Below are 21,939 nucleotides of genomic sequence, written 5' to 3'. Positions count from 1 at the left end.
GATACATATATGGATCTCAAACTAGACTGAACCCTGTGGTTAAAACAGAGGTTGTAGAGGTAAGCAATTAGGAGGGAATAACTTCAGTGTTCTAATTGGTCATGTAGTTTCTATTTTCTGTAAATGTTTGAAAGATGAGACTGAAAGAAGAGCACTTTTTAATATTCAGTGATATCTTTTCATAAAATTTGCAATTATGGTTAAGAAGAAAGAGTTCCGAATTAGGAATTGCATGTAGATTTTGTTAGGTACATGGCAAAATTATAGTCTGGCCTTCAACTTTCTGCTTAAGCATTATCTGGTTAAATTTTGAAAGAGACTTAAATCGCAATATAACTGTTATGGGAAGCATTGCCCAATATATAGACTCCCAGATCACTGATTCCTTGTGCTATACACCCAAAAATTATTAATTTATGACTGTATGATATAAGTATCTAATACTGATATAGATTCTTAGATCATATTTCTGTGGGGAATGTGGCCAGTTACATAGGCAAGATTAACTTAAATTGGCAAAACAATAGTTAGATTATTATTTCTGCTCTCCAACATTAACTCATGTAATATGTTTGAAAATTATTTTACAATTCTTTCAACAATCTTTTTTTTTTAAAACTCTCCCATATTTGCATTTGCAACCAAAAAAAGAAAAAGTTATAAAGAATTATATAATATAAATACAAAACTAAACTAAAATTTCTTTATCCCCAATAAAAATTAAAATGAAAAGAAAAAAAAAATCAACTACTTCAAGAACTAGAGGTTTATCAAGAGATCAAATGGGAAGTAAAAATAAAATAATACAAATTAAATTTTCCAGTTATTTATTTTGAATTACTTGGTTTTCCAGAAATAAGCCAACAATGTCATCTGATTGAAAAAAAAAAAAAAAGAGACCATGTCAGTATGTCTTAAAAAATAATTTAACTTTATATAAACCCTTGGTTTTTTATATAGTTTATTTTCTTTCTTTCGTTTTTTTCATTTTTCCTTTTAATTTTCTTCTTTTTTACACGTCTAGTATAGGTAGTTGATTTTTGTCTTTGAAGTTGAAAGGAATATAAAAGTTGATTTTGTTTCCCATTCATATTATCTGGTTTTTCCCCTTAAAATTCAATAAAATTTCAACATATGATATCGATCTGGTTTCATGATGATTTATTTTTTATCATAAGGTCAAGACTACAGTTAGTTTTTTTGTGTGGACAAGATTCAACTCCTATATTTCTTATTCATTGAAAAAAGTTTTACTAGTTTGTCTAACTAGCTAGAATCCACCTATTTGTTTCTTGATAACCTTTTAAAAAAAAATACAAATGCTAAAGTGAGTGAAAGTTTTTTTTTTAAAAGATTATTGTAAGAATCATAAAATGGATCAAAAAATTTTCATTCTAATATTGCGTAACCAACAAAATAATTTAACTTTAATTTTAATTTTATTATTACTATATTTATAGTTTTAAATTGTATGTTTTTATTGTAAGTAGTCTTCTCTTAAAGAAAAGTATATATGTCTTTGGAATTTTTTGAAATTATTTGTTGCCTATGCAATTATGCCATTGTACATGAAGTATTATCTATATTATCATCTCTCTCTTTTTTTCCAACTTATATAATATGTTTGAAAATTATTTAAATTTTAGAATTTTTTAATATTAAGTTTACTATAATTGTCCTAATTAATTATTCAAAAATTGAACACACCCATACAAACTAATGGATTCTTCAATGCTATTTCGGTTTTCATTTGTTGGAACTAGGTCTCATCACACTCCTAACTATATAAGTGATTGACAAATGATTAACATGGTTGGACAAATGCATAAATCTAAATGAAAATTTTGACATTAAATCAAAATAAGAAGGCTCTAAGCATGCATGCGCGTAGAATATTCCATAATTATCATCCATTTTTGTTCATTTGTTTTTATTTGAAATTTTTTTTAAGGGGTTAAAGATTATGTTTGTGGGGTCAATACTATTTTTGTTGAACCCAAAATTTTAGGATTATCAAATCAGGGTGTTCATTCTAAATCATCTATTATAAAATGAAAAAAATGATATGTTCATAACATTTTCACAAAAAAAAAAAAGTGTCAGGTTGATATTGATTGTTACTAGTTGGCAAAAAAGTAATTTCAATTGTAAGTTCAAATTATAACCAGTAACAATTTTCCACTTATGATTTATTGTAAAAATATTATAGACGTAGCACATCTCTAAAATGAAGGATCAAGATTAAAAAAAAAATTATGAGGTGTAATACATTAAGAAATCTATAGGATTTTGGTACGAAATATTTCCCGTCCGGATTTGGGATTGCAAGCCCTTTATACGTAATCCTTGTTGCATTTAACAAATAAAGCATAATTACACGTAATCTTTGGTGGATTATGTGTGGTTTAATTTTTTTTTTATATTAAAATTATTCAATTTAATAGACTTTTTTATATAAATAATAAAGTATTATTAAGAGCTTAAATTTTGTGGCAAAAAAAAAAAAAGCTTAAATTTTTAGATACAATAATAATTATATGTGTATGGTCTAGATCATTTATTATGTAAAAATTAAAAAAGGGTTCTAGAAGTTGTCATATTCTATTATTATATAATAAAAATTAGATGCAACAATTTTTTTTTTTTTTGAAAAGTTAACAGATGTCTTAAAAGTATTAATTTATGAACAATTTTTAGAAATTTTATATAATTAAGAAAAGAAGAAGAAAAAAGTAACTTTTATATAAGAGTGAAATTAAAACTTTTCTAAAATGGTCCATTAACAAATACTCTTAAGGGTCATTTACAAAAAAAAAATAATAATAATAATAATAAAAAGGATGATCAGAATGACTTTTTTCATGCTTGAATGTTGTTATAATAGCATTCTATTCGTTGGGTTCAAACTTGCAAGTGGAAAAACTAGTGAGCCGTAGATGCTATCACAATCCCACAAGGGCATTAATGGGCATTAAATCACGAGGGTTAAGTTTTTCATAAACATTTTCTATTACATGATTCAAACTTGAGACCTCTCCAAACAAAATTTGGGGTTGTATTGTGATTTGGTTAAGGGCTTTCAAAAGCTAAAACTTTTAAGGAAATTATGAAATCAAACCATCATATTATATCATATACTATATAATAAAATTTGGACTTAGAAGCTGTAACTACACCAAATTGCTGCAATTTTTTAGACAGAGACAAAATTTTAATTGTTCTTATCAACTTTTCCTTTATTTATCTTTTGATAAACACAAAAGCTTAATGTTGATATCAGTTTTTTTTTCCCCTTCACTTTAGGAATAATCTACAATTTTTCATTTTTTTAATACACGATTTTTATCCCAAAACAAAAAAAAAAAAAAATCAAGTCCGGCAACTAAGGGAATTGTTTTGGATAGACTCGAGTCCGGAAACTAATAAGAGATTTTTTTTTAATACATCCAGGAGATTTTTTTTTTTTTTTAGATAAAAAAATAGTTGTACGTTAAAGTTTTTTTTTTTTTTTTTTTTGATAAAAATTTCTACGTTATAAACCCTATTAGCTAAGTATTAAGAGATATAAAAATATATTTCAACTAAAATTCTATTTAATATATATATCACAAGTTTCAAATCTTAGATTTTCTCAAGACTTCCTTGCCTCTGTTATTAGTTCCATGTCCTTTTTTTTTATTTTTTTTTATAATTCACTTTGTTCATCATTTGATTTGTTGAGATTCATAAATATTTAATTTTGCAGATTATATTTTCTAAAAGATTTATTAATGGTAATAAGCATGTATTTATGTATGTTGTAGGTGATGCTAGAGGATCTCAATCCAATGCGGATTGAGATCTTCTAGAGTTCCTAGAGTACTCTACCATGTAGGATTCTTTTAATCTTAACATTTCATTTATAATAAAAGGTATAGATTTTTCCATATCATTAATCCACTAACAAATCTACAAAAATAATGATTTTAAAAAATAACTACTCATGAATGATAGTTATTTCCTTAAATGCAAATAGTGGCTATGACATTATAGCATTAAATGCTAAAGAAATTTGCTTATTTAGAAAATTGATTATTATGCACATAGACCAAGAAGCATATATATATATATATGAATGGCAAAGACACTTGAGTTTTCATTCCAATTTTTTTAGTCTTCTATTAATTTAATTAATATTAAGCATATACATGTTTTTTTTTTTTTTTTCATTTCAAGTACATGATTGGCATATACATGATTGGCACTTAGAGACCTGATTTAGGTAAAAGAGGTAAGGCAATAATTATCATTTATGAGTAGTTATTTTTTAAACCATTATTTTAAGGGATTTGTTAGTGGATTAATAACATAGAAAAATCTGGACTTTTTATTATAAATGAATGGTTAAGATTAATAGAACTCTATACGGTAGAATACCCTTAGAACTCTATACGGTAGAATACCCTAGGAACTCTAGAGGATCTCAATCCGACACTATTTGGTGCAAATGATAGCTTCTCCGGTGATGAAGTCATGCTAATAACTCTTGCTTTCAATCACTTTGATAAGGGTTTGGTTCAAAGGATGCAAAGATGTCGATACGGGTTTGTTCATGTTGTCAACAATGACTACACTCATTGGCTCATGTATGCTATTGGTGGTAGCCAACATCCTACCATTCTTAGCCAAGGTAATCGGTTATCGCTTCTCCAGAGGAAGCTTTTGTAAGGAGGTAAGCACACTACAGGCATGGGCACTCAAAATATTAAAAAGAATCCACACATAAAATGCATGCCTTGTCACATGCAACATGCATACATTTGATTAGTGCATATTAACAACATTCATGTGGTGGTGGTCTAGGTGACAAAGAGGGAGTATACACCTGAGAGTGAGTGGAGATCATGGAATTGGAGTTCAGATGGTGATTTGATGTTGAATGGAGCCTTCTTTGTCCAATCTGGAGGTCCAATTAGAAATATGTACAAGGAAGATATGATCAATGCTAAACCAGGGACTTTTGAAGTAAGCTTGACAGACTTTACAGGTTATCTCAAGTGCGATGAGCATAAGCCTTGTTGAGATACATATACATGTATATCTATATGGATCTCAAATAGAACTGAACCATGTGGTTAAAACAGAGTTTGTAGTGGTAAACAAATAGGAGGAAATAATATCATTGTTCTAAATGGTTTTGTTGTTTCTATTTTCTATGAATGTTTGAGAGATGAGACAGAGAGAAGATTTGCACTCTTTGCGGAATAATATTTTCCTGTTTTTTGGCTAATAGTACTTTATTTAGCAACTTTGCCATGGACACAACTCTTTTCATAACTTGTGGTAAATTGTGATGGTGAACATCACTTTTACGTGACCACACTATTAACTAACACCATTCACAACCTACCACTTTAACAAGTTGTGCAAAAAAAAAATTGACTAACTAGATCCATCACTATGTTGGGCTTTGTGGAGCCTAGTTGTGTTTGATCCGTTTGAAAACTCGACCCAACTCGAATAATGTGGCATGTGTTTTTCTCTATTTTTGTTTCTCACAGGTTTAGAAATTCGTGGAAATTCCCTACAACTGGTATCAGAGCCTAGGGTTAGGTTTGAGTGGGAGCAATGGCAAAGAAAGCAGGAAAGTCATCTGGAATAGAAAAGTTCGATGGCACAGACTTCGCATATTGGAGGATGCAGATTGAAGATTATCTCTATGGGAGGAAATTGCATCTACCTCTTTTGGGGACAAAACCTACAACTATGAAGGATGAGGAATGGGCTCTTCTTGACAGACAGGTATCAGGAGTTATCAGGTTAACGCTATCTAGGTCTATTGCACACAATGTTGTGAAGGAGAAGACCACTGTAGATCTGATGAAGGCTTTGTCTAGTATGTATGAAACGCTATCAGCAAACAACAAAGTGCATCTGATGAAGAAACTGTTCAATCTGAAGATGGCAGAGAACGCATCAGTAGCACAACATCTGAATGAATTTAACACTATTACAAATCAATTGTCGTCTGTAGAAATTGATTTTAATGATGAGATCCGTGCAATAATCGTTTTAACTTCTTTGCCAAACAGTTGGGAGGCAATGAGGATGGCAGTAAGTAATTCTACAGGAAAAGAAAAGCTGAAGTACAACGACATACGAAATTTAATTCTAGCTGAGGAGGTTCGCAGAAGAGATGCAGATGAAATCTCAGGATCTGGTTCTGCCCTAAACCTTGAGACAAGAGGCAAAGGTAATGATAGAAATTCAAACCAGGGCAGATTAAAATCCAGAAATTCTAACTAGAACAGAAGTAAATCTAGATCAGGCCAACAAGTACAATGCTGGAATTGTGGGAAAGCAGGTCACTTTAGGAGGCAATGCAAAAATCTTAAGAAGAAGAATGAAGATGACTTTGCTAATGCTGTAATAGAAGAGGTACAGGATGCATTACTTCTTGTAGTAGACAGTCCACTTGATGATTGGGTTTTGGACTCAGGAGCTTCGTTTCATACCACTCCACACCGAGAAATCATACAGAATTATGTTGCAGGTGATTTTGGTAAGGTGTATTTAGCTGATGGCTCAGTCTTGGATGTTGTGGGTATGGGAGACGTCCGGATATTATTGCCCAATAGGTCTGTTTGGTTACTGGAGAAGGTTCGACATATTCCTGACCTAAGGAGGAATCTAATTTCTGTTGGACAACTTGATGATGAAGGGCATGCAATACTATTTGTTGGTAGAACTTGGAAGGTTACAAAGGGAGCTAAAGTATTGGCTCGTGGAAAGAAGACTGGTACTCTCTATATGACCTCAAGTCCAAGAGACACAGTTGCAGTTGCTGAAGCAAGTACTGATACAAGCCTATGGCATCGCAGACTTGGTCACATAAGTGAGCAAGGGATGAAGATGCTGCTGTCAAAAGGAAAATTACTAGAATTGAAGTCCATTGATTTTGACATGTGTGAAAGCTGCATCTTAGGAAAGCAGAAAAATGTGAGCTTCTTTAAAACTAGCAGGACATCGAAGGCTGAGAAATTGGAGTTAGTATACACTGATTTGTGGGGGCCTTCTCCGATTGCATCCCTTGGAGGTTCAATGTACTACATCACTTTTATTAATGACTTAAGTAGAAAGGTATGAGTTTATTTTCTGAAAATTAAATATGATGTATTTGAAACTTTTGAGAAGTGGAAGGCTATGGTTGAGACAGAAACAAGTTTGAAAGTAAAATATTTGAGGTCAGATAATGGAGGAGAGTACATTGATGGAGGGTTCAGTGAATATTGTGCTGCACAAGGAATTAGGATGGAGAAAACCATTCTTGGGACACCACAGCAGAATGGTGCGGTTGAGTGCATGAACAGAAATCTCAATGAGCATGCTAGGAGTATGAGGTTGCATGCTGGACTACCAAAAACTTTCTAAGCTGATACTGTTAGCACTGCAGCTTACTTGATAAACCGAGGACCATCAATTCCTATGGAGTTCAAACTTCCTGAGGACGTTTAGAGCAGTAAAGAGGTAAAGTTTTCCCATTTAAAAGTTTTTGGTTGTGTTTCTTATGTTCATATTGATTCTGATGCTCATAGTAAACTTGATGCAAAGTCTAAAATATGTTTTTCAATTGGCTATGGTGATGAGAAATTTGGCTATAAGTTTTGGGATGAACAAAATAGGAAAATCATCAGAAGTAGAAATGTGATATTTAATAAACAGGTTATGTATAAGAATAGGTCAACTGTAGTGCCAGATGTTATAGGGATAGATCAAGATAAATTTGAGTTTGTCAACTTAGATGAATTGACTGAAAGCACTATCCAGAAAATGGGTGAAGAAGATAAGGAGAATGTAGATTCACAGGTAGATCATAGAACACCTGTAGCTGAAGTCCGTAGATCTTCCAAGACCATTAGACCTCCACAGCGTTATTCACCCGCTCTAAATTATCTCCTGTTGACTGATGGTGGTGAGCCAGAATGCTATGATGAAGCCTTGCAAGATGAGAATTCAAGTAAGTGGGAGTTAGATATGAAGGATGAGATGGATTCCTAGTTGGGGAATTAGACATGGGAACTGACTAAACTGCTATCAGGAAAGAAGGCTTTGCACAACAAGTGGGTATACAGAATAAAGAATGAGCATGATGGTAGCAAACATTACAAGGCCAGATTAGTTGTTAAAGGGTTCCAGCAGAAGCAAGGCATTGATTATACAGAGATATTTTCTCTAGTTGTGAAGATGTCAACAATTAGACCGGTACTAGGAATAGTGGCTGCAGAAAATTTACATCTTGAGCAATTAGATGTGAAGACAGCATTCCTTCATGGTGACTTGGAGGAAGACATTTACATAATTCAGCCAGAAGGGTTCATTGTTCAAGGACAAGAGAATCTAATCTGCAAATTGAGAAAGAGCTTGTATGGCCTAAAACAAGCTCCTAGACAGTGGTACAAAAAGTTTTACAGTTTTATGCATAGAATTAGGTTCAAGAGATGTGAAGCTGATCATTATTGCTATGTTAAACTTTTTGACAATTCTTACATCATTTTACTATTGTATGTGGATGATATGCTCATTGCAGGGTCTAGCATTGAGGAGATTAATAATCTGAAGAAGCAATTGTCAAAACAATTTGCAATGAAGGATTTGGGAGCTGCAAAGCAATCCTTAGTATGAGAATCATTAGAGACAAGGCTAATGGTACATTGAAGCTTTCATAGCCAAAGTATGTGAAGAAAGTTCTTAACAGATTCAACATGAATGAAGCTAAACCAGTGAACACACCCTTGGGTAGTCATTTCAAACTAAGCAAGGAACAGTCACCTACGACAGAAGAAAAAAGGGACTATATGAGCAAGGTGCCCTATGCCTCAGCTATTGGCAGCTTTATGTATGCTATGGTGTGTACAAGGACAGACAGTGCACATGCAGTGAGAGTTGTGAGCAGATTCATGAGTAGGCCAAGAAAGCAGCATTGGGAGGCAGTCAAGTGGATTCTGAGATATCGGAGGAGTTCATCAGATACATGTCTCTGCTTCACAGGTGCAAGTTTGAAACTACAGGGTTATGTAGATGCTGATTTTGCTGGTGATATTGATAGTAGAAAGAGTACAACTGGGTTTGTATTTACTCTGGGTGGTACAGCTATATCTTGGGCCTCAAATTTGCAAAAGATTGTTACTTTGTCTACTACAGAAGTTGAGTATGTTACAGCAACTGAAACTGGAAAGGAGATGATTTGGCTACATGGCTTCTTAGATGAATTGGGTAAAAAGCAAGAGATGGGCATTCTACATAGTGGCAATTAGAGTGCAATTTTTCTTGCTAAAAATTCAACTTTTCATTTAAAGTCGAAGCATATACAGACAAAATACCATTTTATCCGGTACCTTTTTGAAGATAAGTTGGTAACACTTGAGAAGATTTGTGGATCTAAGAACCCGGCAGACATGTTGACTAAGGGTGTCACTATTGAGAAGCTGAAGCTGTGTGCAGCTTCAGTTGGCCTTCTAGTTTGAGGCCAGGAGGATGAGTTGCAGGAATGAGGGATTGCTTTTGGAAGAAAGCGGCTGATGTTGATGATTGAACTAGTCTCCAAGTGAGAGATTTGTTGGGCTTTGTGAAGCCTAGTTGTGTTTGATCCGATTGACGATCCGACCTGACTTGAATAATGTGGCGTGTTTTTTTCTCTCTTTTTATTTCTCACAAGTTTAGGAATTCGTGGAAATTCCCTACACGCTAGACGTATTCCTTTACCAAGTCAAATAGCAAAAATGTTTCTTTAATATTCGGTGACATTTTTACATAGAATTTTTAAGTATGGTCAAGAAAGAGTTCTAGTTAAGCAATAGCATGGAGCTTTTGTTGGGTACATGCTCTTGAACTTTATGCTCGAGCATTAATCGGTTAAATTTGAAAGTTCCTAAATGGAACTGGAACTAAAATTAGTAGCTTGATCATCTATTCCATGGGCTATATACCCAAAAATAATTAATTCTGACTACTTAATATGAGCATCTAAAATAAATTCTCAGATTATATTTCTGCTAATACAGGAGTAGTCAGTCACATAGGAAAGATTAACTTAAATTAGCAACGCAATAGTTAGATTATTATTTCTGCTAAATTAATTCAAAAACATCTAGGTTCAGAGATGCTTAGCAGATTAACAATGAACTTGAAATAAAATTCAACAGAACCCAACGTGGAAAGACGGTCAACCAGCCAAAGATGAAAAAACTTGGCAGTTTCCATTTCAAACAAAGCCAAGTCAACAATTTGAACCTACAACACTAGCTCATGGAACTATGCTGGAGCGAAAGATTATACAATGCAACTCAAAATAGGAATCAACCAGCAGGAACAATCCACTCTTCAATAAAGAAATCCAGTCTCCACTTTAGGACATCTGTCGCCACATAAATTTAAGCTTATAATTTGTAGTAAAATATTAACACAAAACCACTCAGATTTACAACCTCCGAGAGAAGCAATTTCTACAAGAATGTTTTGCTTAAGGCACGTCCCTCCTATATTTGAAGCACAAAGGATACTGAAATAATACTACCAAGGTCACAGCTAATTTAAACAGGTATAAGACATGTAGATGTTTAACACATCTAAATTAAACAGATGTAATGGAGATAAGACTAGTTCTCCGGATGCTGCATAAGACTGAGGTTATATTTCAGAGAATCTGTTTTGACATAATCTACCATCCTGCAACCTCATTTCCCCATGAATATTGCAAAGCCAGAGTTGCTGTATATACAGTTTGCCTATGATTATTGTAACTTCTCCAGCAACTTGACCTTTGTTTTAATGCTAACCACTCGTTACTACACCAATCTATGGACAAACTGAACAACCAGAATTAGTTTAAGAATTTTTAAGGAAAATATACTCCTATATGATTAGGGAAAATATAGGGTACAACTAGTTTGGAACGTATGAACTGTAATCTAGTTGTCTCATCAACTCAGTAGCAAACTTCTCTCTCTGTAGAATTCATTAACAGATTCATACAAAGAAGAAAGAGAAAGAAACAAACTTATGTTCAGAGAATGCTGCAATCAAAAAAGACTTTGTCACAGCGACTAACCTTTCCGTCCATACTCCTCAAGTTATTAACTTTTGGTGCAGAGGCACTTCAAGCTTAAGCAACTTGGTAAACTGCAGAACAGATTAGAACATATATAAATGGCATTCAGCAGCGTGTTCCAACAGAGGTGATGATGATGCAAAAACACTGGCTCTTAAGAGTTGAAGCAAACACAAACACATTGGCTCTTAACAGAGTTTGTGCCCTTCACACGCATAAGCTTGGATACATATAAACCAGATTTTAGAGAGCAACAACACACGTTCAAACAAACAAACCTCACACACCCATGCAAAACCCATCCATATACATCCACACCCACCCACCCATATGCAATTACATGCACAGGTATACCTGAGATGTCTTGAGTTCCAGCTCATCCCACTCTAAAGATGGATTGCTTCCTTCCACTATCCCTGTTCCAGCATAGATCAATGCACCAAGACCCTAGGTTCCAAGTTGGTCAGCACTAAGATGTTGGCAACAGCATGAATACAATTCTTATGAACAATCAACATGGGAGAGGTATTTATCCGGGAAAAAAAAAAAAAAAGGTAGGAAACAGCAATAGAATTAACTTGGGTCAGCATGACCCTAGATAAATTATTCTTACTACTACTAAAAGCTTACTATTAATAACATTTCTATTATGGTCCGTTTGGATTGAGGGAGACGGAGGGGGAGTAGAGTAGAGTAGATTTGGCCCAAAATTAGCCTATTTTCAGTCAACTCTACTTTACTTCCTTCTACTCTCCCTCCCTCCCCACTCAATCCAAACAGGCCCTTAGTTCTGCAACATCTTAAAAAAATGGGAACCACTACTCAATCTATCAACAACATCATAAGTTTTGAATGTAGTTCCTACTAGCTAAAAGAGAGGGAGAAAAAAAAAATAAATCAAAGAATTCACTTAGCTCACCTTTTCCACTAATGCTGACCTGATGCCAACAGCAAACTCACTCTCTCCTCCTCCAAACCAACCAACAGGACCAGCATACATTCCTCGATCAAATACTTCTAAAAAAGATATATAAGAATTCACAATTTTACAAACATTAGCAACCAAAAACGCTCTTTGGTTAAGTGTTATATTGCCTAATTGATTAAAAATAATAATAAAATATATATATATAAAAAGTAGGTTTTAGAAGGCATATTGAATCTAATATATATATATATATATATATATATATATATATATATATTTGTATATATATATTTGTTTAAGTTATATCTAATAAAGAAAATCAAATAGCCTCTCAGTACACTAGATTTATACTAAGATGGCCAAACTCAAGCAAAGTTACTGCAATCTAGAAAATAAATAGAGGTAGGAAAAGCATGGCCAAGTAACACCGCCATCTAATCAAACAGAAACGTAAAAGGATCAGCTTTAAATCCGACATACACTGTTCCGAATCTTCAAATGCTAGCTTATTTTTTTCCCTCCAAATAGTGCACCTGAGACACAATCTGCCTACGTACAGTATAGACATCAAAACAGATGCTGAACTGCTTATACAATAAAGTTTCCTGCACTGTCCAGGCCTAGGTGACCCATCTGCAGAGGGGCACCTCCACAGTGAGTGTGTGTGTGTGTGTTTTAACTTTTTCTTTAAGTTCCATGCTATGTAGCCCGATTAAGAGTATTTTATGTTTGGTCCATGAGGTATGTGGCTCAATTCTTAATACTCTCACTTATTCTACATTTTCTATTGAGTTATCAATCTCAGTTCTTAGAATCAAGTTCTTGCAAGTGCATAGGGTATCCAAAAACCATTTTTAAAGTAGGTTCATCCCCTCCTTTCAACAAATTGGGCTTCAAGGTCTAGGACAGCAGTTCTACATTAAAGCCACAACTCTGTATGACACCAAACCACAGTTCCAAATTTAGAAATCTAGTGCTCAATCCACAAATTCTACCAACACTACCTCCAACACCACTGCCCCAACCAACACCACCAAGACAGACTTTCTGTAGGACCACCACCACCACATAAACCACTTTATCACCACAAATAGCATAACCAGCACCATCACAACCACCACCTTCCCTTTCACACCCATCACTTATCAGTATTACTGGCATAGCCCAGCTATTCCAAACATTATACACTTCCATGGTCTTTTATACAAGGTCTATACATTTTTGAGGTCTTGGTTTCCTTATCATGTTCTACCTTAGTTGTCAACTCAAGACGAAATTTTCTTCTCTTAAACTAACACAATCAAACAATACAAAGCATTAGGCCAAAGGAAACCAAAAAAACCAAAAAAATAAAATAAAGAAATCTAAGACAGTGCAACTGAAAAACTACAGTAAAATCGTAATTACCAGTTTCTGCAATAAAGAGACGCGCCTCTTCTGTTGGAAACCCACAAACTGCTGGACTTGGATGAAGAGAAGCCAAGATGTCAAACTGGAAAATAGAGAGAGAAAAAAGTAGAACTCTCTAAATAATACAGGTAACAGGGGAATGAAAGGAAAACTTCATTTTAAACATTACAGTGTAGGGGTGGTTTCAAATTTAGACCTTAAACATTTGAAAGTTCCAATTAAAACCTTGAGTTTTTAAATACATTTCAATTCACCCCCTCCGTCTAGTTTTCTCTCACACTGTTTGCTAAACATGTGCCTAAAACAAGAATAAAATGATGCAAAAACAACACCATTTTGATCCCTAAACAAACAAACAAAAAAGCCACATGGCCACCTACACACTGATCCAACCCTAGCCCCTACAATCCCCTCCCAAACAAACTATTGAATCTTAAAATATATTAAAAATTAATATTTAAAACTTTTGGGAAAATTACATTTTAAACTTTATATTAATGGCTTCAAATCTAACCTTAAACTTTGAAATCTCGCATTTAAAACCTTATACTTTCTTAACTGTAACAAAGTTTCCTTAAATCTTCCGTTTAGGGATGACTGAGAAAGTGTAAGATTTTAAATGCGAAATTTGAAAATCCATGGTTTGATTTGCAATCACCCTTAAACAATTGGATCTAAAATGTAATTTGTCCTAAAAATTTGTGAAAGTAAAGAAAATGCACTGTGATGTAATTTGGTTTCAAGAGAGTAAACATGCAGGATGTGAAATGCAAATTGAATCTGAATCTAAGTTCTACAGGATGGAAGTGAACTTATTATTTTGGACACAGCACTATATTGTTTTTACCTCATCATCCTCGCTTCTTAACCTGCCTGCCAATTGAGCATATAAATGCTGGACTCTTGGGAGTTTCCTTATTGCTTTCTTTGGTTCAACCACAACCCCATTACATACAGCCTGCAAAGCAGAATTCAACAGAATAAGAGCGTAAAGTGTGCACTACCAGGGTACTGGTGTCAGCTGCTAATGCCATGTCATATGGCTATCTGCTTATATATATGTTCTAGGTTTAAAGGCCAAAACGAAAAGGCAATTTAAGAATGGTATCATAATTATAAAAATGCTATAATATGAAGAAAATGATGGTGGTTGCTTAGACAACAAAGAAAAACTCAAAAGTGCCAACAGGGCTGCAAGAGATGAGCAGGTCACATATGGACTGCACTGGTCCATTGCCATAGAAAAGGCATGTGACTCAACATGGACAATTGATAGGCTTACTATCCACGTACCTAGATCGTCACAGAAGAGTATTTTAGTTTTAGGTGGAATGACAATATGAGATAAACTCTTTTACTCTATACTGGCCATACTCTGTCCAAGGAAAAATAAAAATGCTCTCTCTCTCTCTCTCTCTCTCTCTCACACACACACACAAAAAGAACTTGAAAGGGCCAAGAATAATTAGATCAATTACAAACAACCTTTATTTTTTTTTTCAAGTAGTTCAATTACATACAACTAATGGACAATATACAAAGAAATCTATGCAACAAATCAGTTAAATAGGCAGCAAAATTAAACTTACCTCTAATTTTTTTCGTATGCTTTCTCGCACTATTGTAAACTCAAGGTGGTCCTTGGGACTGGAAAATAGATACAAGAATAAGTTACTTAATACAAGTTGGATGTTAGCTAGTCACATGCAATTGAAATTACATTCAGCATTGACAATGATATAAACATCCCTACAAATGAACAACCAATAAGTTTAAAGTAATGAAATATTAACCTGGAAAGCAAGTCCAATTCCACTTGAAGATCTAGAGTTGTTGATCTACCTCTACCACGGGTTCCAGCCAAAGCCTCACTATTAATGCTAAGACATTTTCTGTGAAATAGTTGCTCTGGCTATTCACAAATTTTATATAAGTTAAACTAAAATAAAAGAGGAAGAGACCAAGAAAAGAGGGAGATGGGGAGGGAGCTTGATACTGAGTATAATTGAATAAACTTTTGATGTAGGAAGGGCAAAGACAAATTTATTTTAATGTAATTGGTTCATTGGATTTTATTAGCTAAGGGTTTAGTCATAGTAATCAATTGGAATTATTTCAATGCCTTCATGCTGATTCCTAGATTTCTGCCCCCACTTGGTGCTAACTCCAAACAACCCTAGGTGCTGATTTCTAGATTTTATTTTTATTTTTCTATTCTAATTGATTCACTGATCAATTTTTTTGCATTAGATCGTTCACTGTTCTTTTTGGTATCAAAGCGTAACTTGTTCCACATAATTTTACCCTTATAAATGTTCCAAATGGACAATCATATAAATTAAAACTACTAATTTTATGCTCTCTTTTTTACAGAAAATGAAATCAATATTAAACATCCCAAGGAGGATAGGAAATGAAGTCTAATGCTGGGCATCAAGTCCAAGGAATTTGAAAGTGAAATGATTGTCGAGTATCACCCAGTTATGGGCACAAGCAATGTGCTGGTAGCTGGATAGAAAAATGAAAATTCCATCAAAAAAATAGTTCCTTGTTGCAAAATTAAAATGAAGGAAAAGAAACTAACTGCCTTGTTAGACACATAAGGCATTGATAATATGTATCCCATCCTTAGGGAGTGATATAAGGTAAGAAAGTAACAATGAATCCTCACAAGGAACTTCTGCCTCAGCATACCATCTTAAAGTTGAGTCATGCTACCATCAAAGTATGAAAAAAGAAATAGGAAACCATGCAAAATCTATTTCATCAGCAATAATTTCAAATTTTGCAACACAGTATAGAGAATAACAGAAAGCTGTGTACAAAAACATAAGCTTAATTAATGTGAGATAAGACATGTAACCCAGTTACCGTGTTTCCAATAAATGCCCGTGCATTAGGTGGCTGTAGGCAAAACTGATAAGCATTTTCCCCTTCAATCTGCAAGTTAAGCTCATATATGCTAATATTACTTTGTTACTACAATTTTTACAGAAGGGATCCATTCAACAGTGAAGAAAGATCAAACACCCCCTCCCCCCCAAAAAGAAAAAAAGTACCTGTAAACAAGCCAACCATGCTATAGGGTCAATATCAGTAGTGGTTACCACTCTGCTGCTTCGTGCAAGTACAACCTGAATTTTCAAGACAAGATTGATGTTCACAAGTAAAGAAAATGAAATCCTCAAAAACTAATACCAAAGAGAAGCTCAGCAGAGAGATTATTAAGCACCTTAATCAGTGCTGAGTTTCCTGTGTCTATCAGCTGCAAAGCTCTGTTAACAGCAAGATCCCAATACGTCTTACTGGGAATGTGATTATTGCTTAGTATATATGTTTTAGGAACTTCTTTCCGCAACTTTACAACAATGGCAGAAACCTGCTTCATTAAAGAATGCATAAACAGGATGGTGTAAAAGATAAACACCCAATATCTACTCATCATGCAAACCAAATATATGGACCTGGCACATTGTAGCCTGAAGTGCATCAATAGCCATTGCCCATGTCCATGAAAGGGAAGTGTCCCATGCAACAGTTGTGGCAAGCATTGAGCTTCCTTCAAGCTCGTCTAGCTCAACCTGTCATTCAGTATCTAGCAGCAGATAGTATTAATACTAACAAGAAACATGACCTAAAGTTACTAACTACATCGTAAAAGAAAACAACTTCTCTACCTGAGGGACCATAAAGTAAAAGGAACCAAAATCCTTCCATTCAGATGATATGTTAGACCGTGCATCAAAACGGATAGCCCCATAAGCACGGATTAAAGGGCAATTATTTGAAAGAAACCTTCAAATAAAGAAAAAAGAAATCAGGATTCCCATTTATATGCCAGCTTTTAAAATGCAGAAACACCAACAATATAAAATTGATCATTCACCTTAAAATTAGTCCATGAAATAGACTTGCATTAGTTGTTACTATGTTTCTTGTCCAAGTAAACTAACTACTTGACCATTGCATGCACCAAACACAAGCAACACTTCTTCTAAAAGAAAAAACAGAAATTAACACCCTTCATTTTGTAACATGCAGATGAGTAGTTAACAATTCACTTGGAGTCTTCATTACTAATTCTTCAGAATTATGGAGTTTGAGCTTATGAACGACAAGGATTCCTCCAAACCATTATATGGCAATTCGTAAAACCATTTACATGTGTTAAATCACATGACACATTAAATAGATCATGCAACTAAAGTTCATGTGGATGGTCATTTTTTTCTCCAAATCAGTTAGAATGCATGCAGTTAATGAACCATTTACAAAAACAACTTTCATGTGTTCAGAAAGAAAATGATACAATAAATACGGTAAGGTGGTTGCTGAAATAAGGCCTAGTCTAGTCAACACTTATCACATTTTCCAATTTGCTATTCTAATTTATAGAGAGAGTAATACAAATTTAATTATTAGCACTTAATAAGTAAATAATCACATGAGATAAGAGTGTATGAGTTGGATAGTAAATAACGAGAATCCGATTAACAAAAACAAAAACATTAATGTAATTATAATAGAAAGAAGAAAAAGAAAGAATTTCTTGCAATCAAATCAGGGTCCTGTTAACCTAGAAAGTACAGACACTTCATTTGGGTTATCATACCCATATCATACTAATGTCAAATCCGTGTTGTACCGATGTCATACCCATGTTATAATTTTTCAAAAATTACTCGTATCATACTAGCAAATAATGAGAATCCGATTAGCAAAAACAAAAACATTAATGTAAGTATATTAGAAAGAAGAAAAAGAAGAATTTCTTGCAATAAAATTAGGGCTGTGTTAACCTAGGAAGCACAGACACTTCATTTAGAGTATTGTACCCATATCATACTAATGTTGAATCTGTGTCGTACCAGTGTCATACCCATGTTATAATTTTTTCAAAGATTACTCATATCATACTAGTGTCGTACCTGTACCCTTGTCCTATACTTCCTAACAAGGTACCCTTGTCCTGTGCATGCTAACTATTATTTTTTTAGTAAACAGTAATTCTTATTAGAATACGCACAAAAATAGTAAATTACTATTTTAAATCGGGCTCATAATACATTACATAACTTTTAAAGTCGTACACTGGAGTTATAAACAGCGGATGTGCATCCTAACTATGAATAGGTGCATAACATTTGTTAATAGACTATTTGAAAAAATATCTACTAAACTAATCATCTCTTAAATTTTCCCATAAAATTAATCAAAAATATATATATAATGAGAATAGAATGAGAAGAATACCTCTTAATGGACTTCCAATCGGAATATGAGAAGGGATTGATGTGGCGAAAGAATACGGCGGAGCCAACACCAGCGACACTGACCAAATTGTGAGTTTTGGGGGTTGAATTGTGGCCATTTCCGTTGAAAATATCGGAATTGCCAATGCAAGTTCGAGTTCGACCAGAGAAGAAGCAGCGAGGAAGAAGATGGTAGTGTTGGGCGTGGAGCCAATCAATGGCTTCGATTTTCTGTTGGATCGGTACCTTCACTCACAATCAACAACACGAGTTTGGGAACGTCCCGCTTAGTTAACAAAAGGGCTTACTACATAAATTGAATCGGAGCCAGAAATGAATGGAAAACTGGAAGTTATGTTAGTTATGTGCGCGGGAAAGGAATAAAGTACCCGCCGGAGTTAAGTTTTTTTTTTTTTTTGTAAAAGCTTAATATAAATATGTGTGTGAAGTCTTTACTCACCCCACACCTATTCACTTATTCTTGGATGTGATTATCATTTTGAATGAAAAAAAAAAAAAAAAAAGACCCACACATAAAGGGTATAAAGTACATTTTAGTTTTATTTCTAATTTGTGTTCATTGCTAGTTGGAAGTATCGTTTTTAATGCCTAAAATAAAAAATAAAAATAAAAAAAATAATTGATGCATTAAAAGAAATTTTTTTTTATGATGTATAGTAAATACTCATGTCTTAAATGGATTATATTTTTAAATTGTGAATAATATCTTTCAACCATAGAAAAATATATAGAACTAATATTCACATGGATGCTCCACTTATTTTATTTTCGATTACAATTTAATTATTAAAAAAAAAAAGTCACTCTAACTATTACTAATTTACTATTAGTGCCATCTTCTTGGGCCTAAATTTTTTTATTTGGGAATAATTTTCTGTGCATGACATGCCATTTAAGGGTGTGTATGTGTCGAGTTGAGTCGGGTTAAGGAGATTTTTTGACCCAACCTATCATGGTGGGTTAAAAAAATTCAACACAACCCACCCCACATGGGTTGGACAATTCTTTTTTTAATTACTATTATTATTAAATTGAGTAGAAAAAAATATATTACACCTATCACCTAAGTTGATAAACAAGATATACATTAATATATGAACTAATATTCCAACTTAGTTATACATTAATATATGAACTAATATACATTAATATTGGTTTTTATATAGGATAGGAGGAAGAGCTAGATTTTTAAAAATATATATATTAATTATATAATATATTTTAATTATATATTAAATATATGGATGAGTTGAGTCAAGTTTGGTGGGTTTGGAATTTTATGACCCAAATCCAACCCAACCCAACCCGTTATCAAAAAAAAATTTGTAACCCAACCCAACCCAACCCACCAAGCTCTAAAAACTAACCCAATCCAGCAGGTTAGGTCGGGTCGGGTCAATTTTGACGGGTTGGTTGCACACTCCTACATGCCATAATTACAACTTTGTATAATATCTATTTCACACAAAAAATTCTTAAATATTTTCGAAATATAATGAAATTATGCATTCTACTTTCACATTTATAATAAACCGCACATAAATTTAATAAGTAAACCCGAGGAGAGGAGTGACTATTATTCTTCGGAGTAAATAAAATTACTCCTATTTCACCCGGTTGTTGACGGTATACACATTTTGAAGTCACGATTTCATGATTTCATTGCAAATTGTTAGTCCACAGTCACAACGGTATTTTCCCTTACCACCTATGGTCGTCCTATCCTGTGCACTGTAGATAGCAGGATAAGGAACAATATATTCGTAGCACACCAGCCAGCCACGTGGCAGAATCCCATTTATCTTTCAATCGACCACTACAGATAAGGAAAGACATTCCAAGTTCCAATACAAACTGTATAGTAGCAGAGCTCATTGGATTACACAAAATATAGAAGTTTACCTGGAGACGAATAATTCCAGATGTAAATGGTGGTGGATCTGATTTTAACTGGGAAATGGCCGAGTTGAGGGTGTCCATAGCCAATGCAGGTGATGGAACTGTTGGAAAAGTGCGCGTTTCAATGGTTCCGATTGGTGCTCTGGGGTCTCCTTGGCAACCATTCATGGACAATGAACATGATTGATATCTCTGCATTCAACAACATACATATATGTGTGTGTGTGTCAAAGCTGAGTTTGTAAGATACAAAGAAATATACAAACATAACCATAACATGTTGTTGGGGATAAAGAGCGTGGCTTACATGGTGAAAGAAATGAATAGATTGTCTACTGCAGGAAATGGGTGAGGCAGAAATACTGCATTTTGCTGGTTCTGGATCAATGAAACGTGCAAGAAAGTGCCCTGAAGTACAAGCTGTGGCCATATAGAGAGAGAGAGAGAGCTTTTGGTCTATACCACTGTAGTTTTTTTTTTGCTGAATCTATACCACTGTAGTTGATGTCGTAATCCGATATGATGGGATATCCGATATGATAGGATATGTGTAATATTAATACCAAATCATAGGGAGAGGGAGGATTAAAATGAAATACACATGCGTGGTTGCTAGTGTGACACGTGATAGGTCTTTCACTTTCTGTAATCCATTCTCAATGTAAAATTTGTGTGCCCCTTTTTTTCTTTAGGTAAGTAATTTTAAGTCCTTAATGGCCACAATTTTTTTTCTTGGTAAATGATTTCATTGAATGAAAAGAAAATAGCCATAAGGGACTAGCATATCTCACTCTTTAACAAAAACCCAACCCAAGAGGGTAAGGAGATGGGTATAGAGAACCCCCCAGACATTACAAGATATGTGCTAGATTATGGACGAGAATTACACTGTCTTGGGGAAATGAGAAGGAAGAAGATTGTTGAGCAATGGCAAAATTATCTCTGTATCTATTCGGCCATATTCACTTCATAAGTTCATATGTCAAGCAATAGCAAGATAGGAGGAAGGTTTTAGAAGCACTTGTCTGGATCTCCATTCGGTCAAAGAGAGACAGACAGACAGAAACAGAGTAAAGAAAGAGGACATTTTTTTACCCAAAAAAGAAAAAAGAAAAAAGAGAGAACATTTAAAAAGTGTTGTGGGTAGGTCAGAGGGATTTGGATAAGAAATTGCACCCGGTGCAATTCAACCCTCCCCACACAAACATTTTTACTATTTTTACATTTTAATTTGAACTTTTTCACTTCTTTTTTTTTATTCAAGGACTGAAATTAAGAGGGTGTTTGGTAGAGTAATTTGAGATGAGATTTTTATAATTTTTTGAAATACGTGTGAGTAAAAA

General features: G+C 33.9%; 1 protein-coding gene across 4 annotated transcripts; it reads right to left on the bottom strand.

Moving 5' to 3' along the window:
• Nucleotides 1-10,074: 10,074 nt before the first annotated feature.
• LOC142633165 (isochorismate synthase 2, chloroplastic) lies at nt 10,075-21,123 on the bottom strand. 4 transcript variants are annotated; one of them, XM_075807440.1, is made up of 16 exons: nt 20,904-21,123; nt 20,600-20,788; nt 18,678-18,922; nt 17,102-17,219; nt 16,889-17,005; nt 16,657-16,803; nt 16,484-16,558; nt 16,296-16,364; nt 15,218-15,336; nt 15,014-15,071; nt 14,272-14,382; nt 13,422-13,506; nt 12,006-12,103; nt 11,441-11,533; nt 11,087-11,157; nt 10,075-10,393 (listed from the first exon to the last, which is right to left on the bottom strand). In XM_075807440.1, the coding sequence occupies exons 1-15, from the start codon at nt 21,024-21,026 to the stop codon at nt 11,104-11,106; spliced, it is 1,701 nt and encodes a 566-aa protein (XP_075663555.1). In that variant the 5' UTR covers nt 21,027-21,123; the 3' UTR covers nt 10,075-10,393; nt 11,087-11,103. The 4 variants fall into 4 exon arrangements, 2 of the variants coding, with proteins under 2 accessions (XP_075663555.1, XP_075663554.1); XM_075807439.1 differs by having other exon boundaries at nt 10,197-10,833; XR_012843817.1 differs by lacking the exon at nt 12,006-12,103.
• Nucleotides 21,124-21,939: the final 816 nt, after the last annotated feature.

The sequence above is a fragment of the Castanea sativa genome, chromosome 4, assembly GCF_040712315.1.
Source record: "Castanea sativa cultivar Marrone di Chiusa Pesio chromosome 4, ASM4071231v1".
Classification (NCBI taxonomy): Eukaryota; Viridiplantae; Streptophyta; class Magnoliopsida; order Fagales; family Fagaceae; genus Castanea; species Castanea sativa.
Note: the sequence above shows the minus strand (reverse complement) of the source record. Positions and strands in the feature narration are given on the sequence as shown.

Excerpts from the sequence above, each read along its gene's own strand:
- LOC142633165 (XM_075807440.1), bottom strand. The coding sequence starts at position 21,026 with ATGGCCACAGCTTGTACTTCAGGGCACTTTCTTGCACGTTTCATTGAT. Across the intron at positions 20,789-20,903 it reads CTATTCATTTCTTTCACCAT|AGATATCAATCATGTTCATT; the intron begins GTAAGCCACGCT and ends TGTTGAATGCAG. Across the intron at positions 12,104-13,421 it reads TCTCTTTATTGCAGAAACTG|AAGTATTTGATCGAGGAATG; the intron begins GTAATTACGATT and ends TATCTTTTTTAG.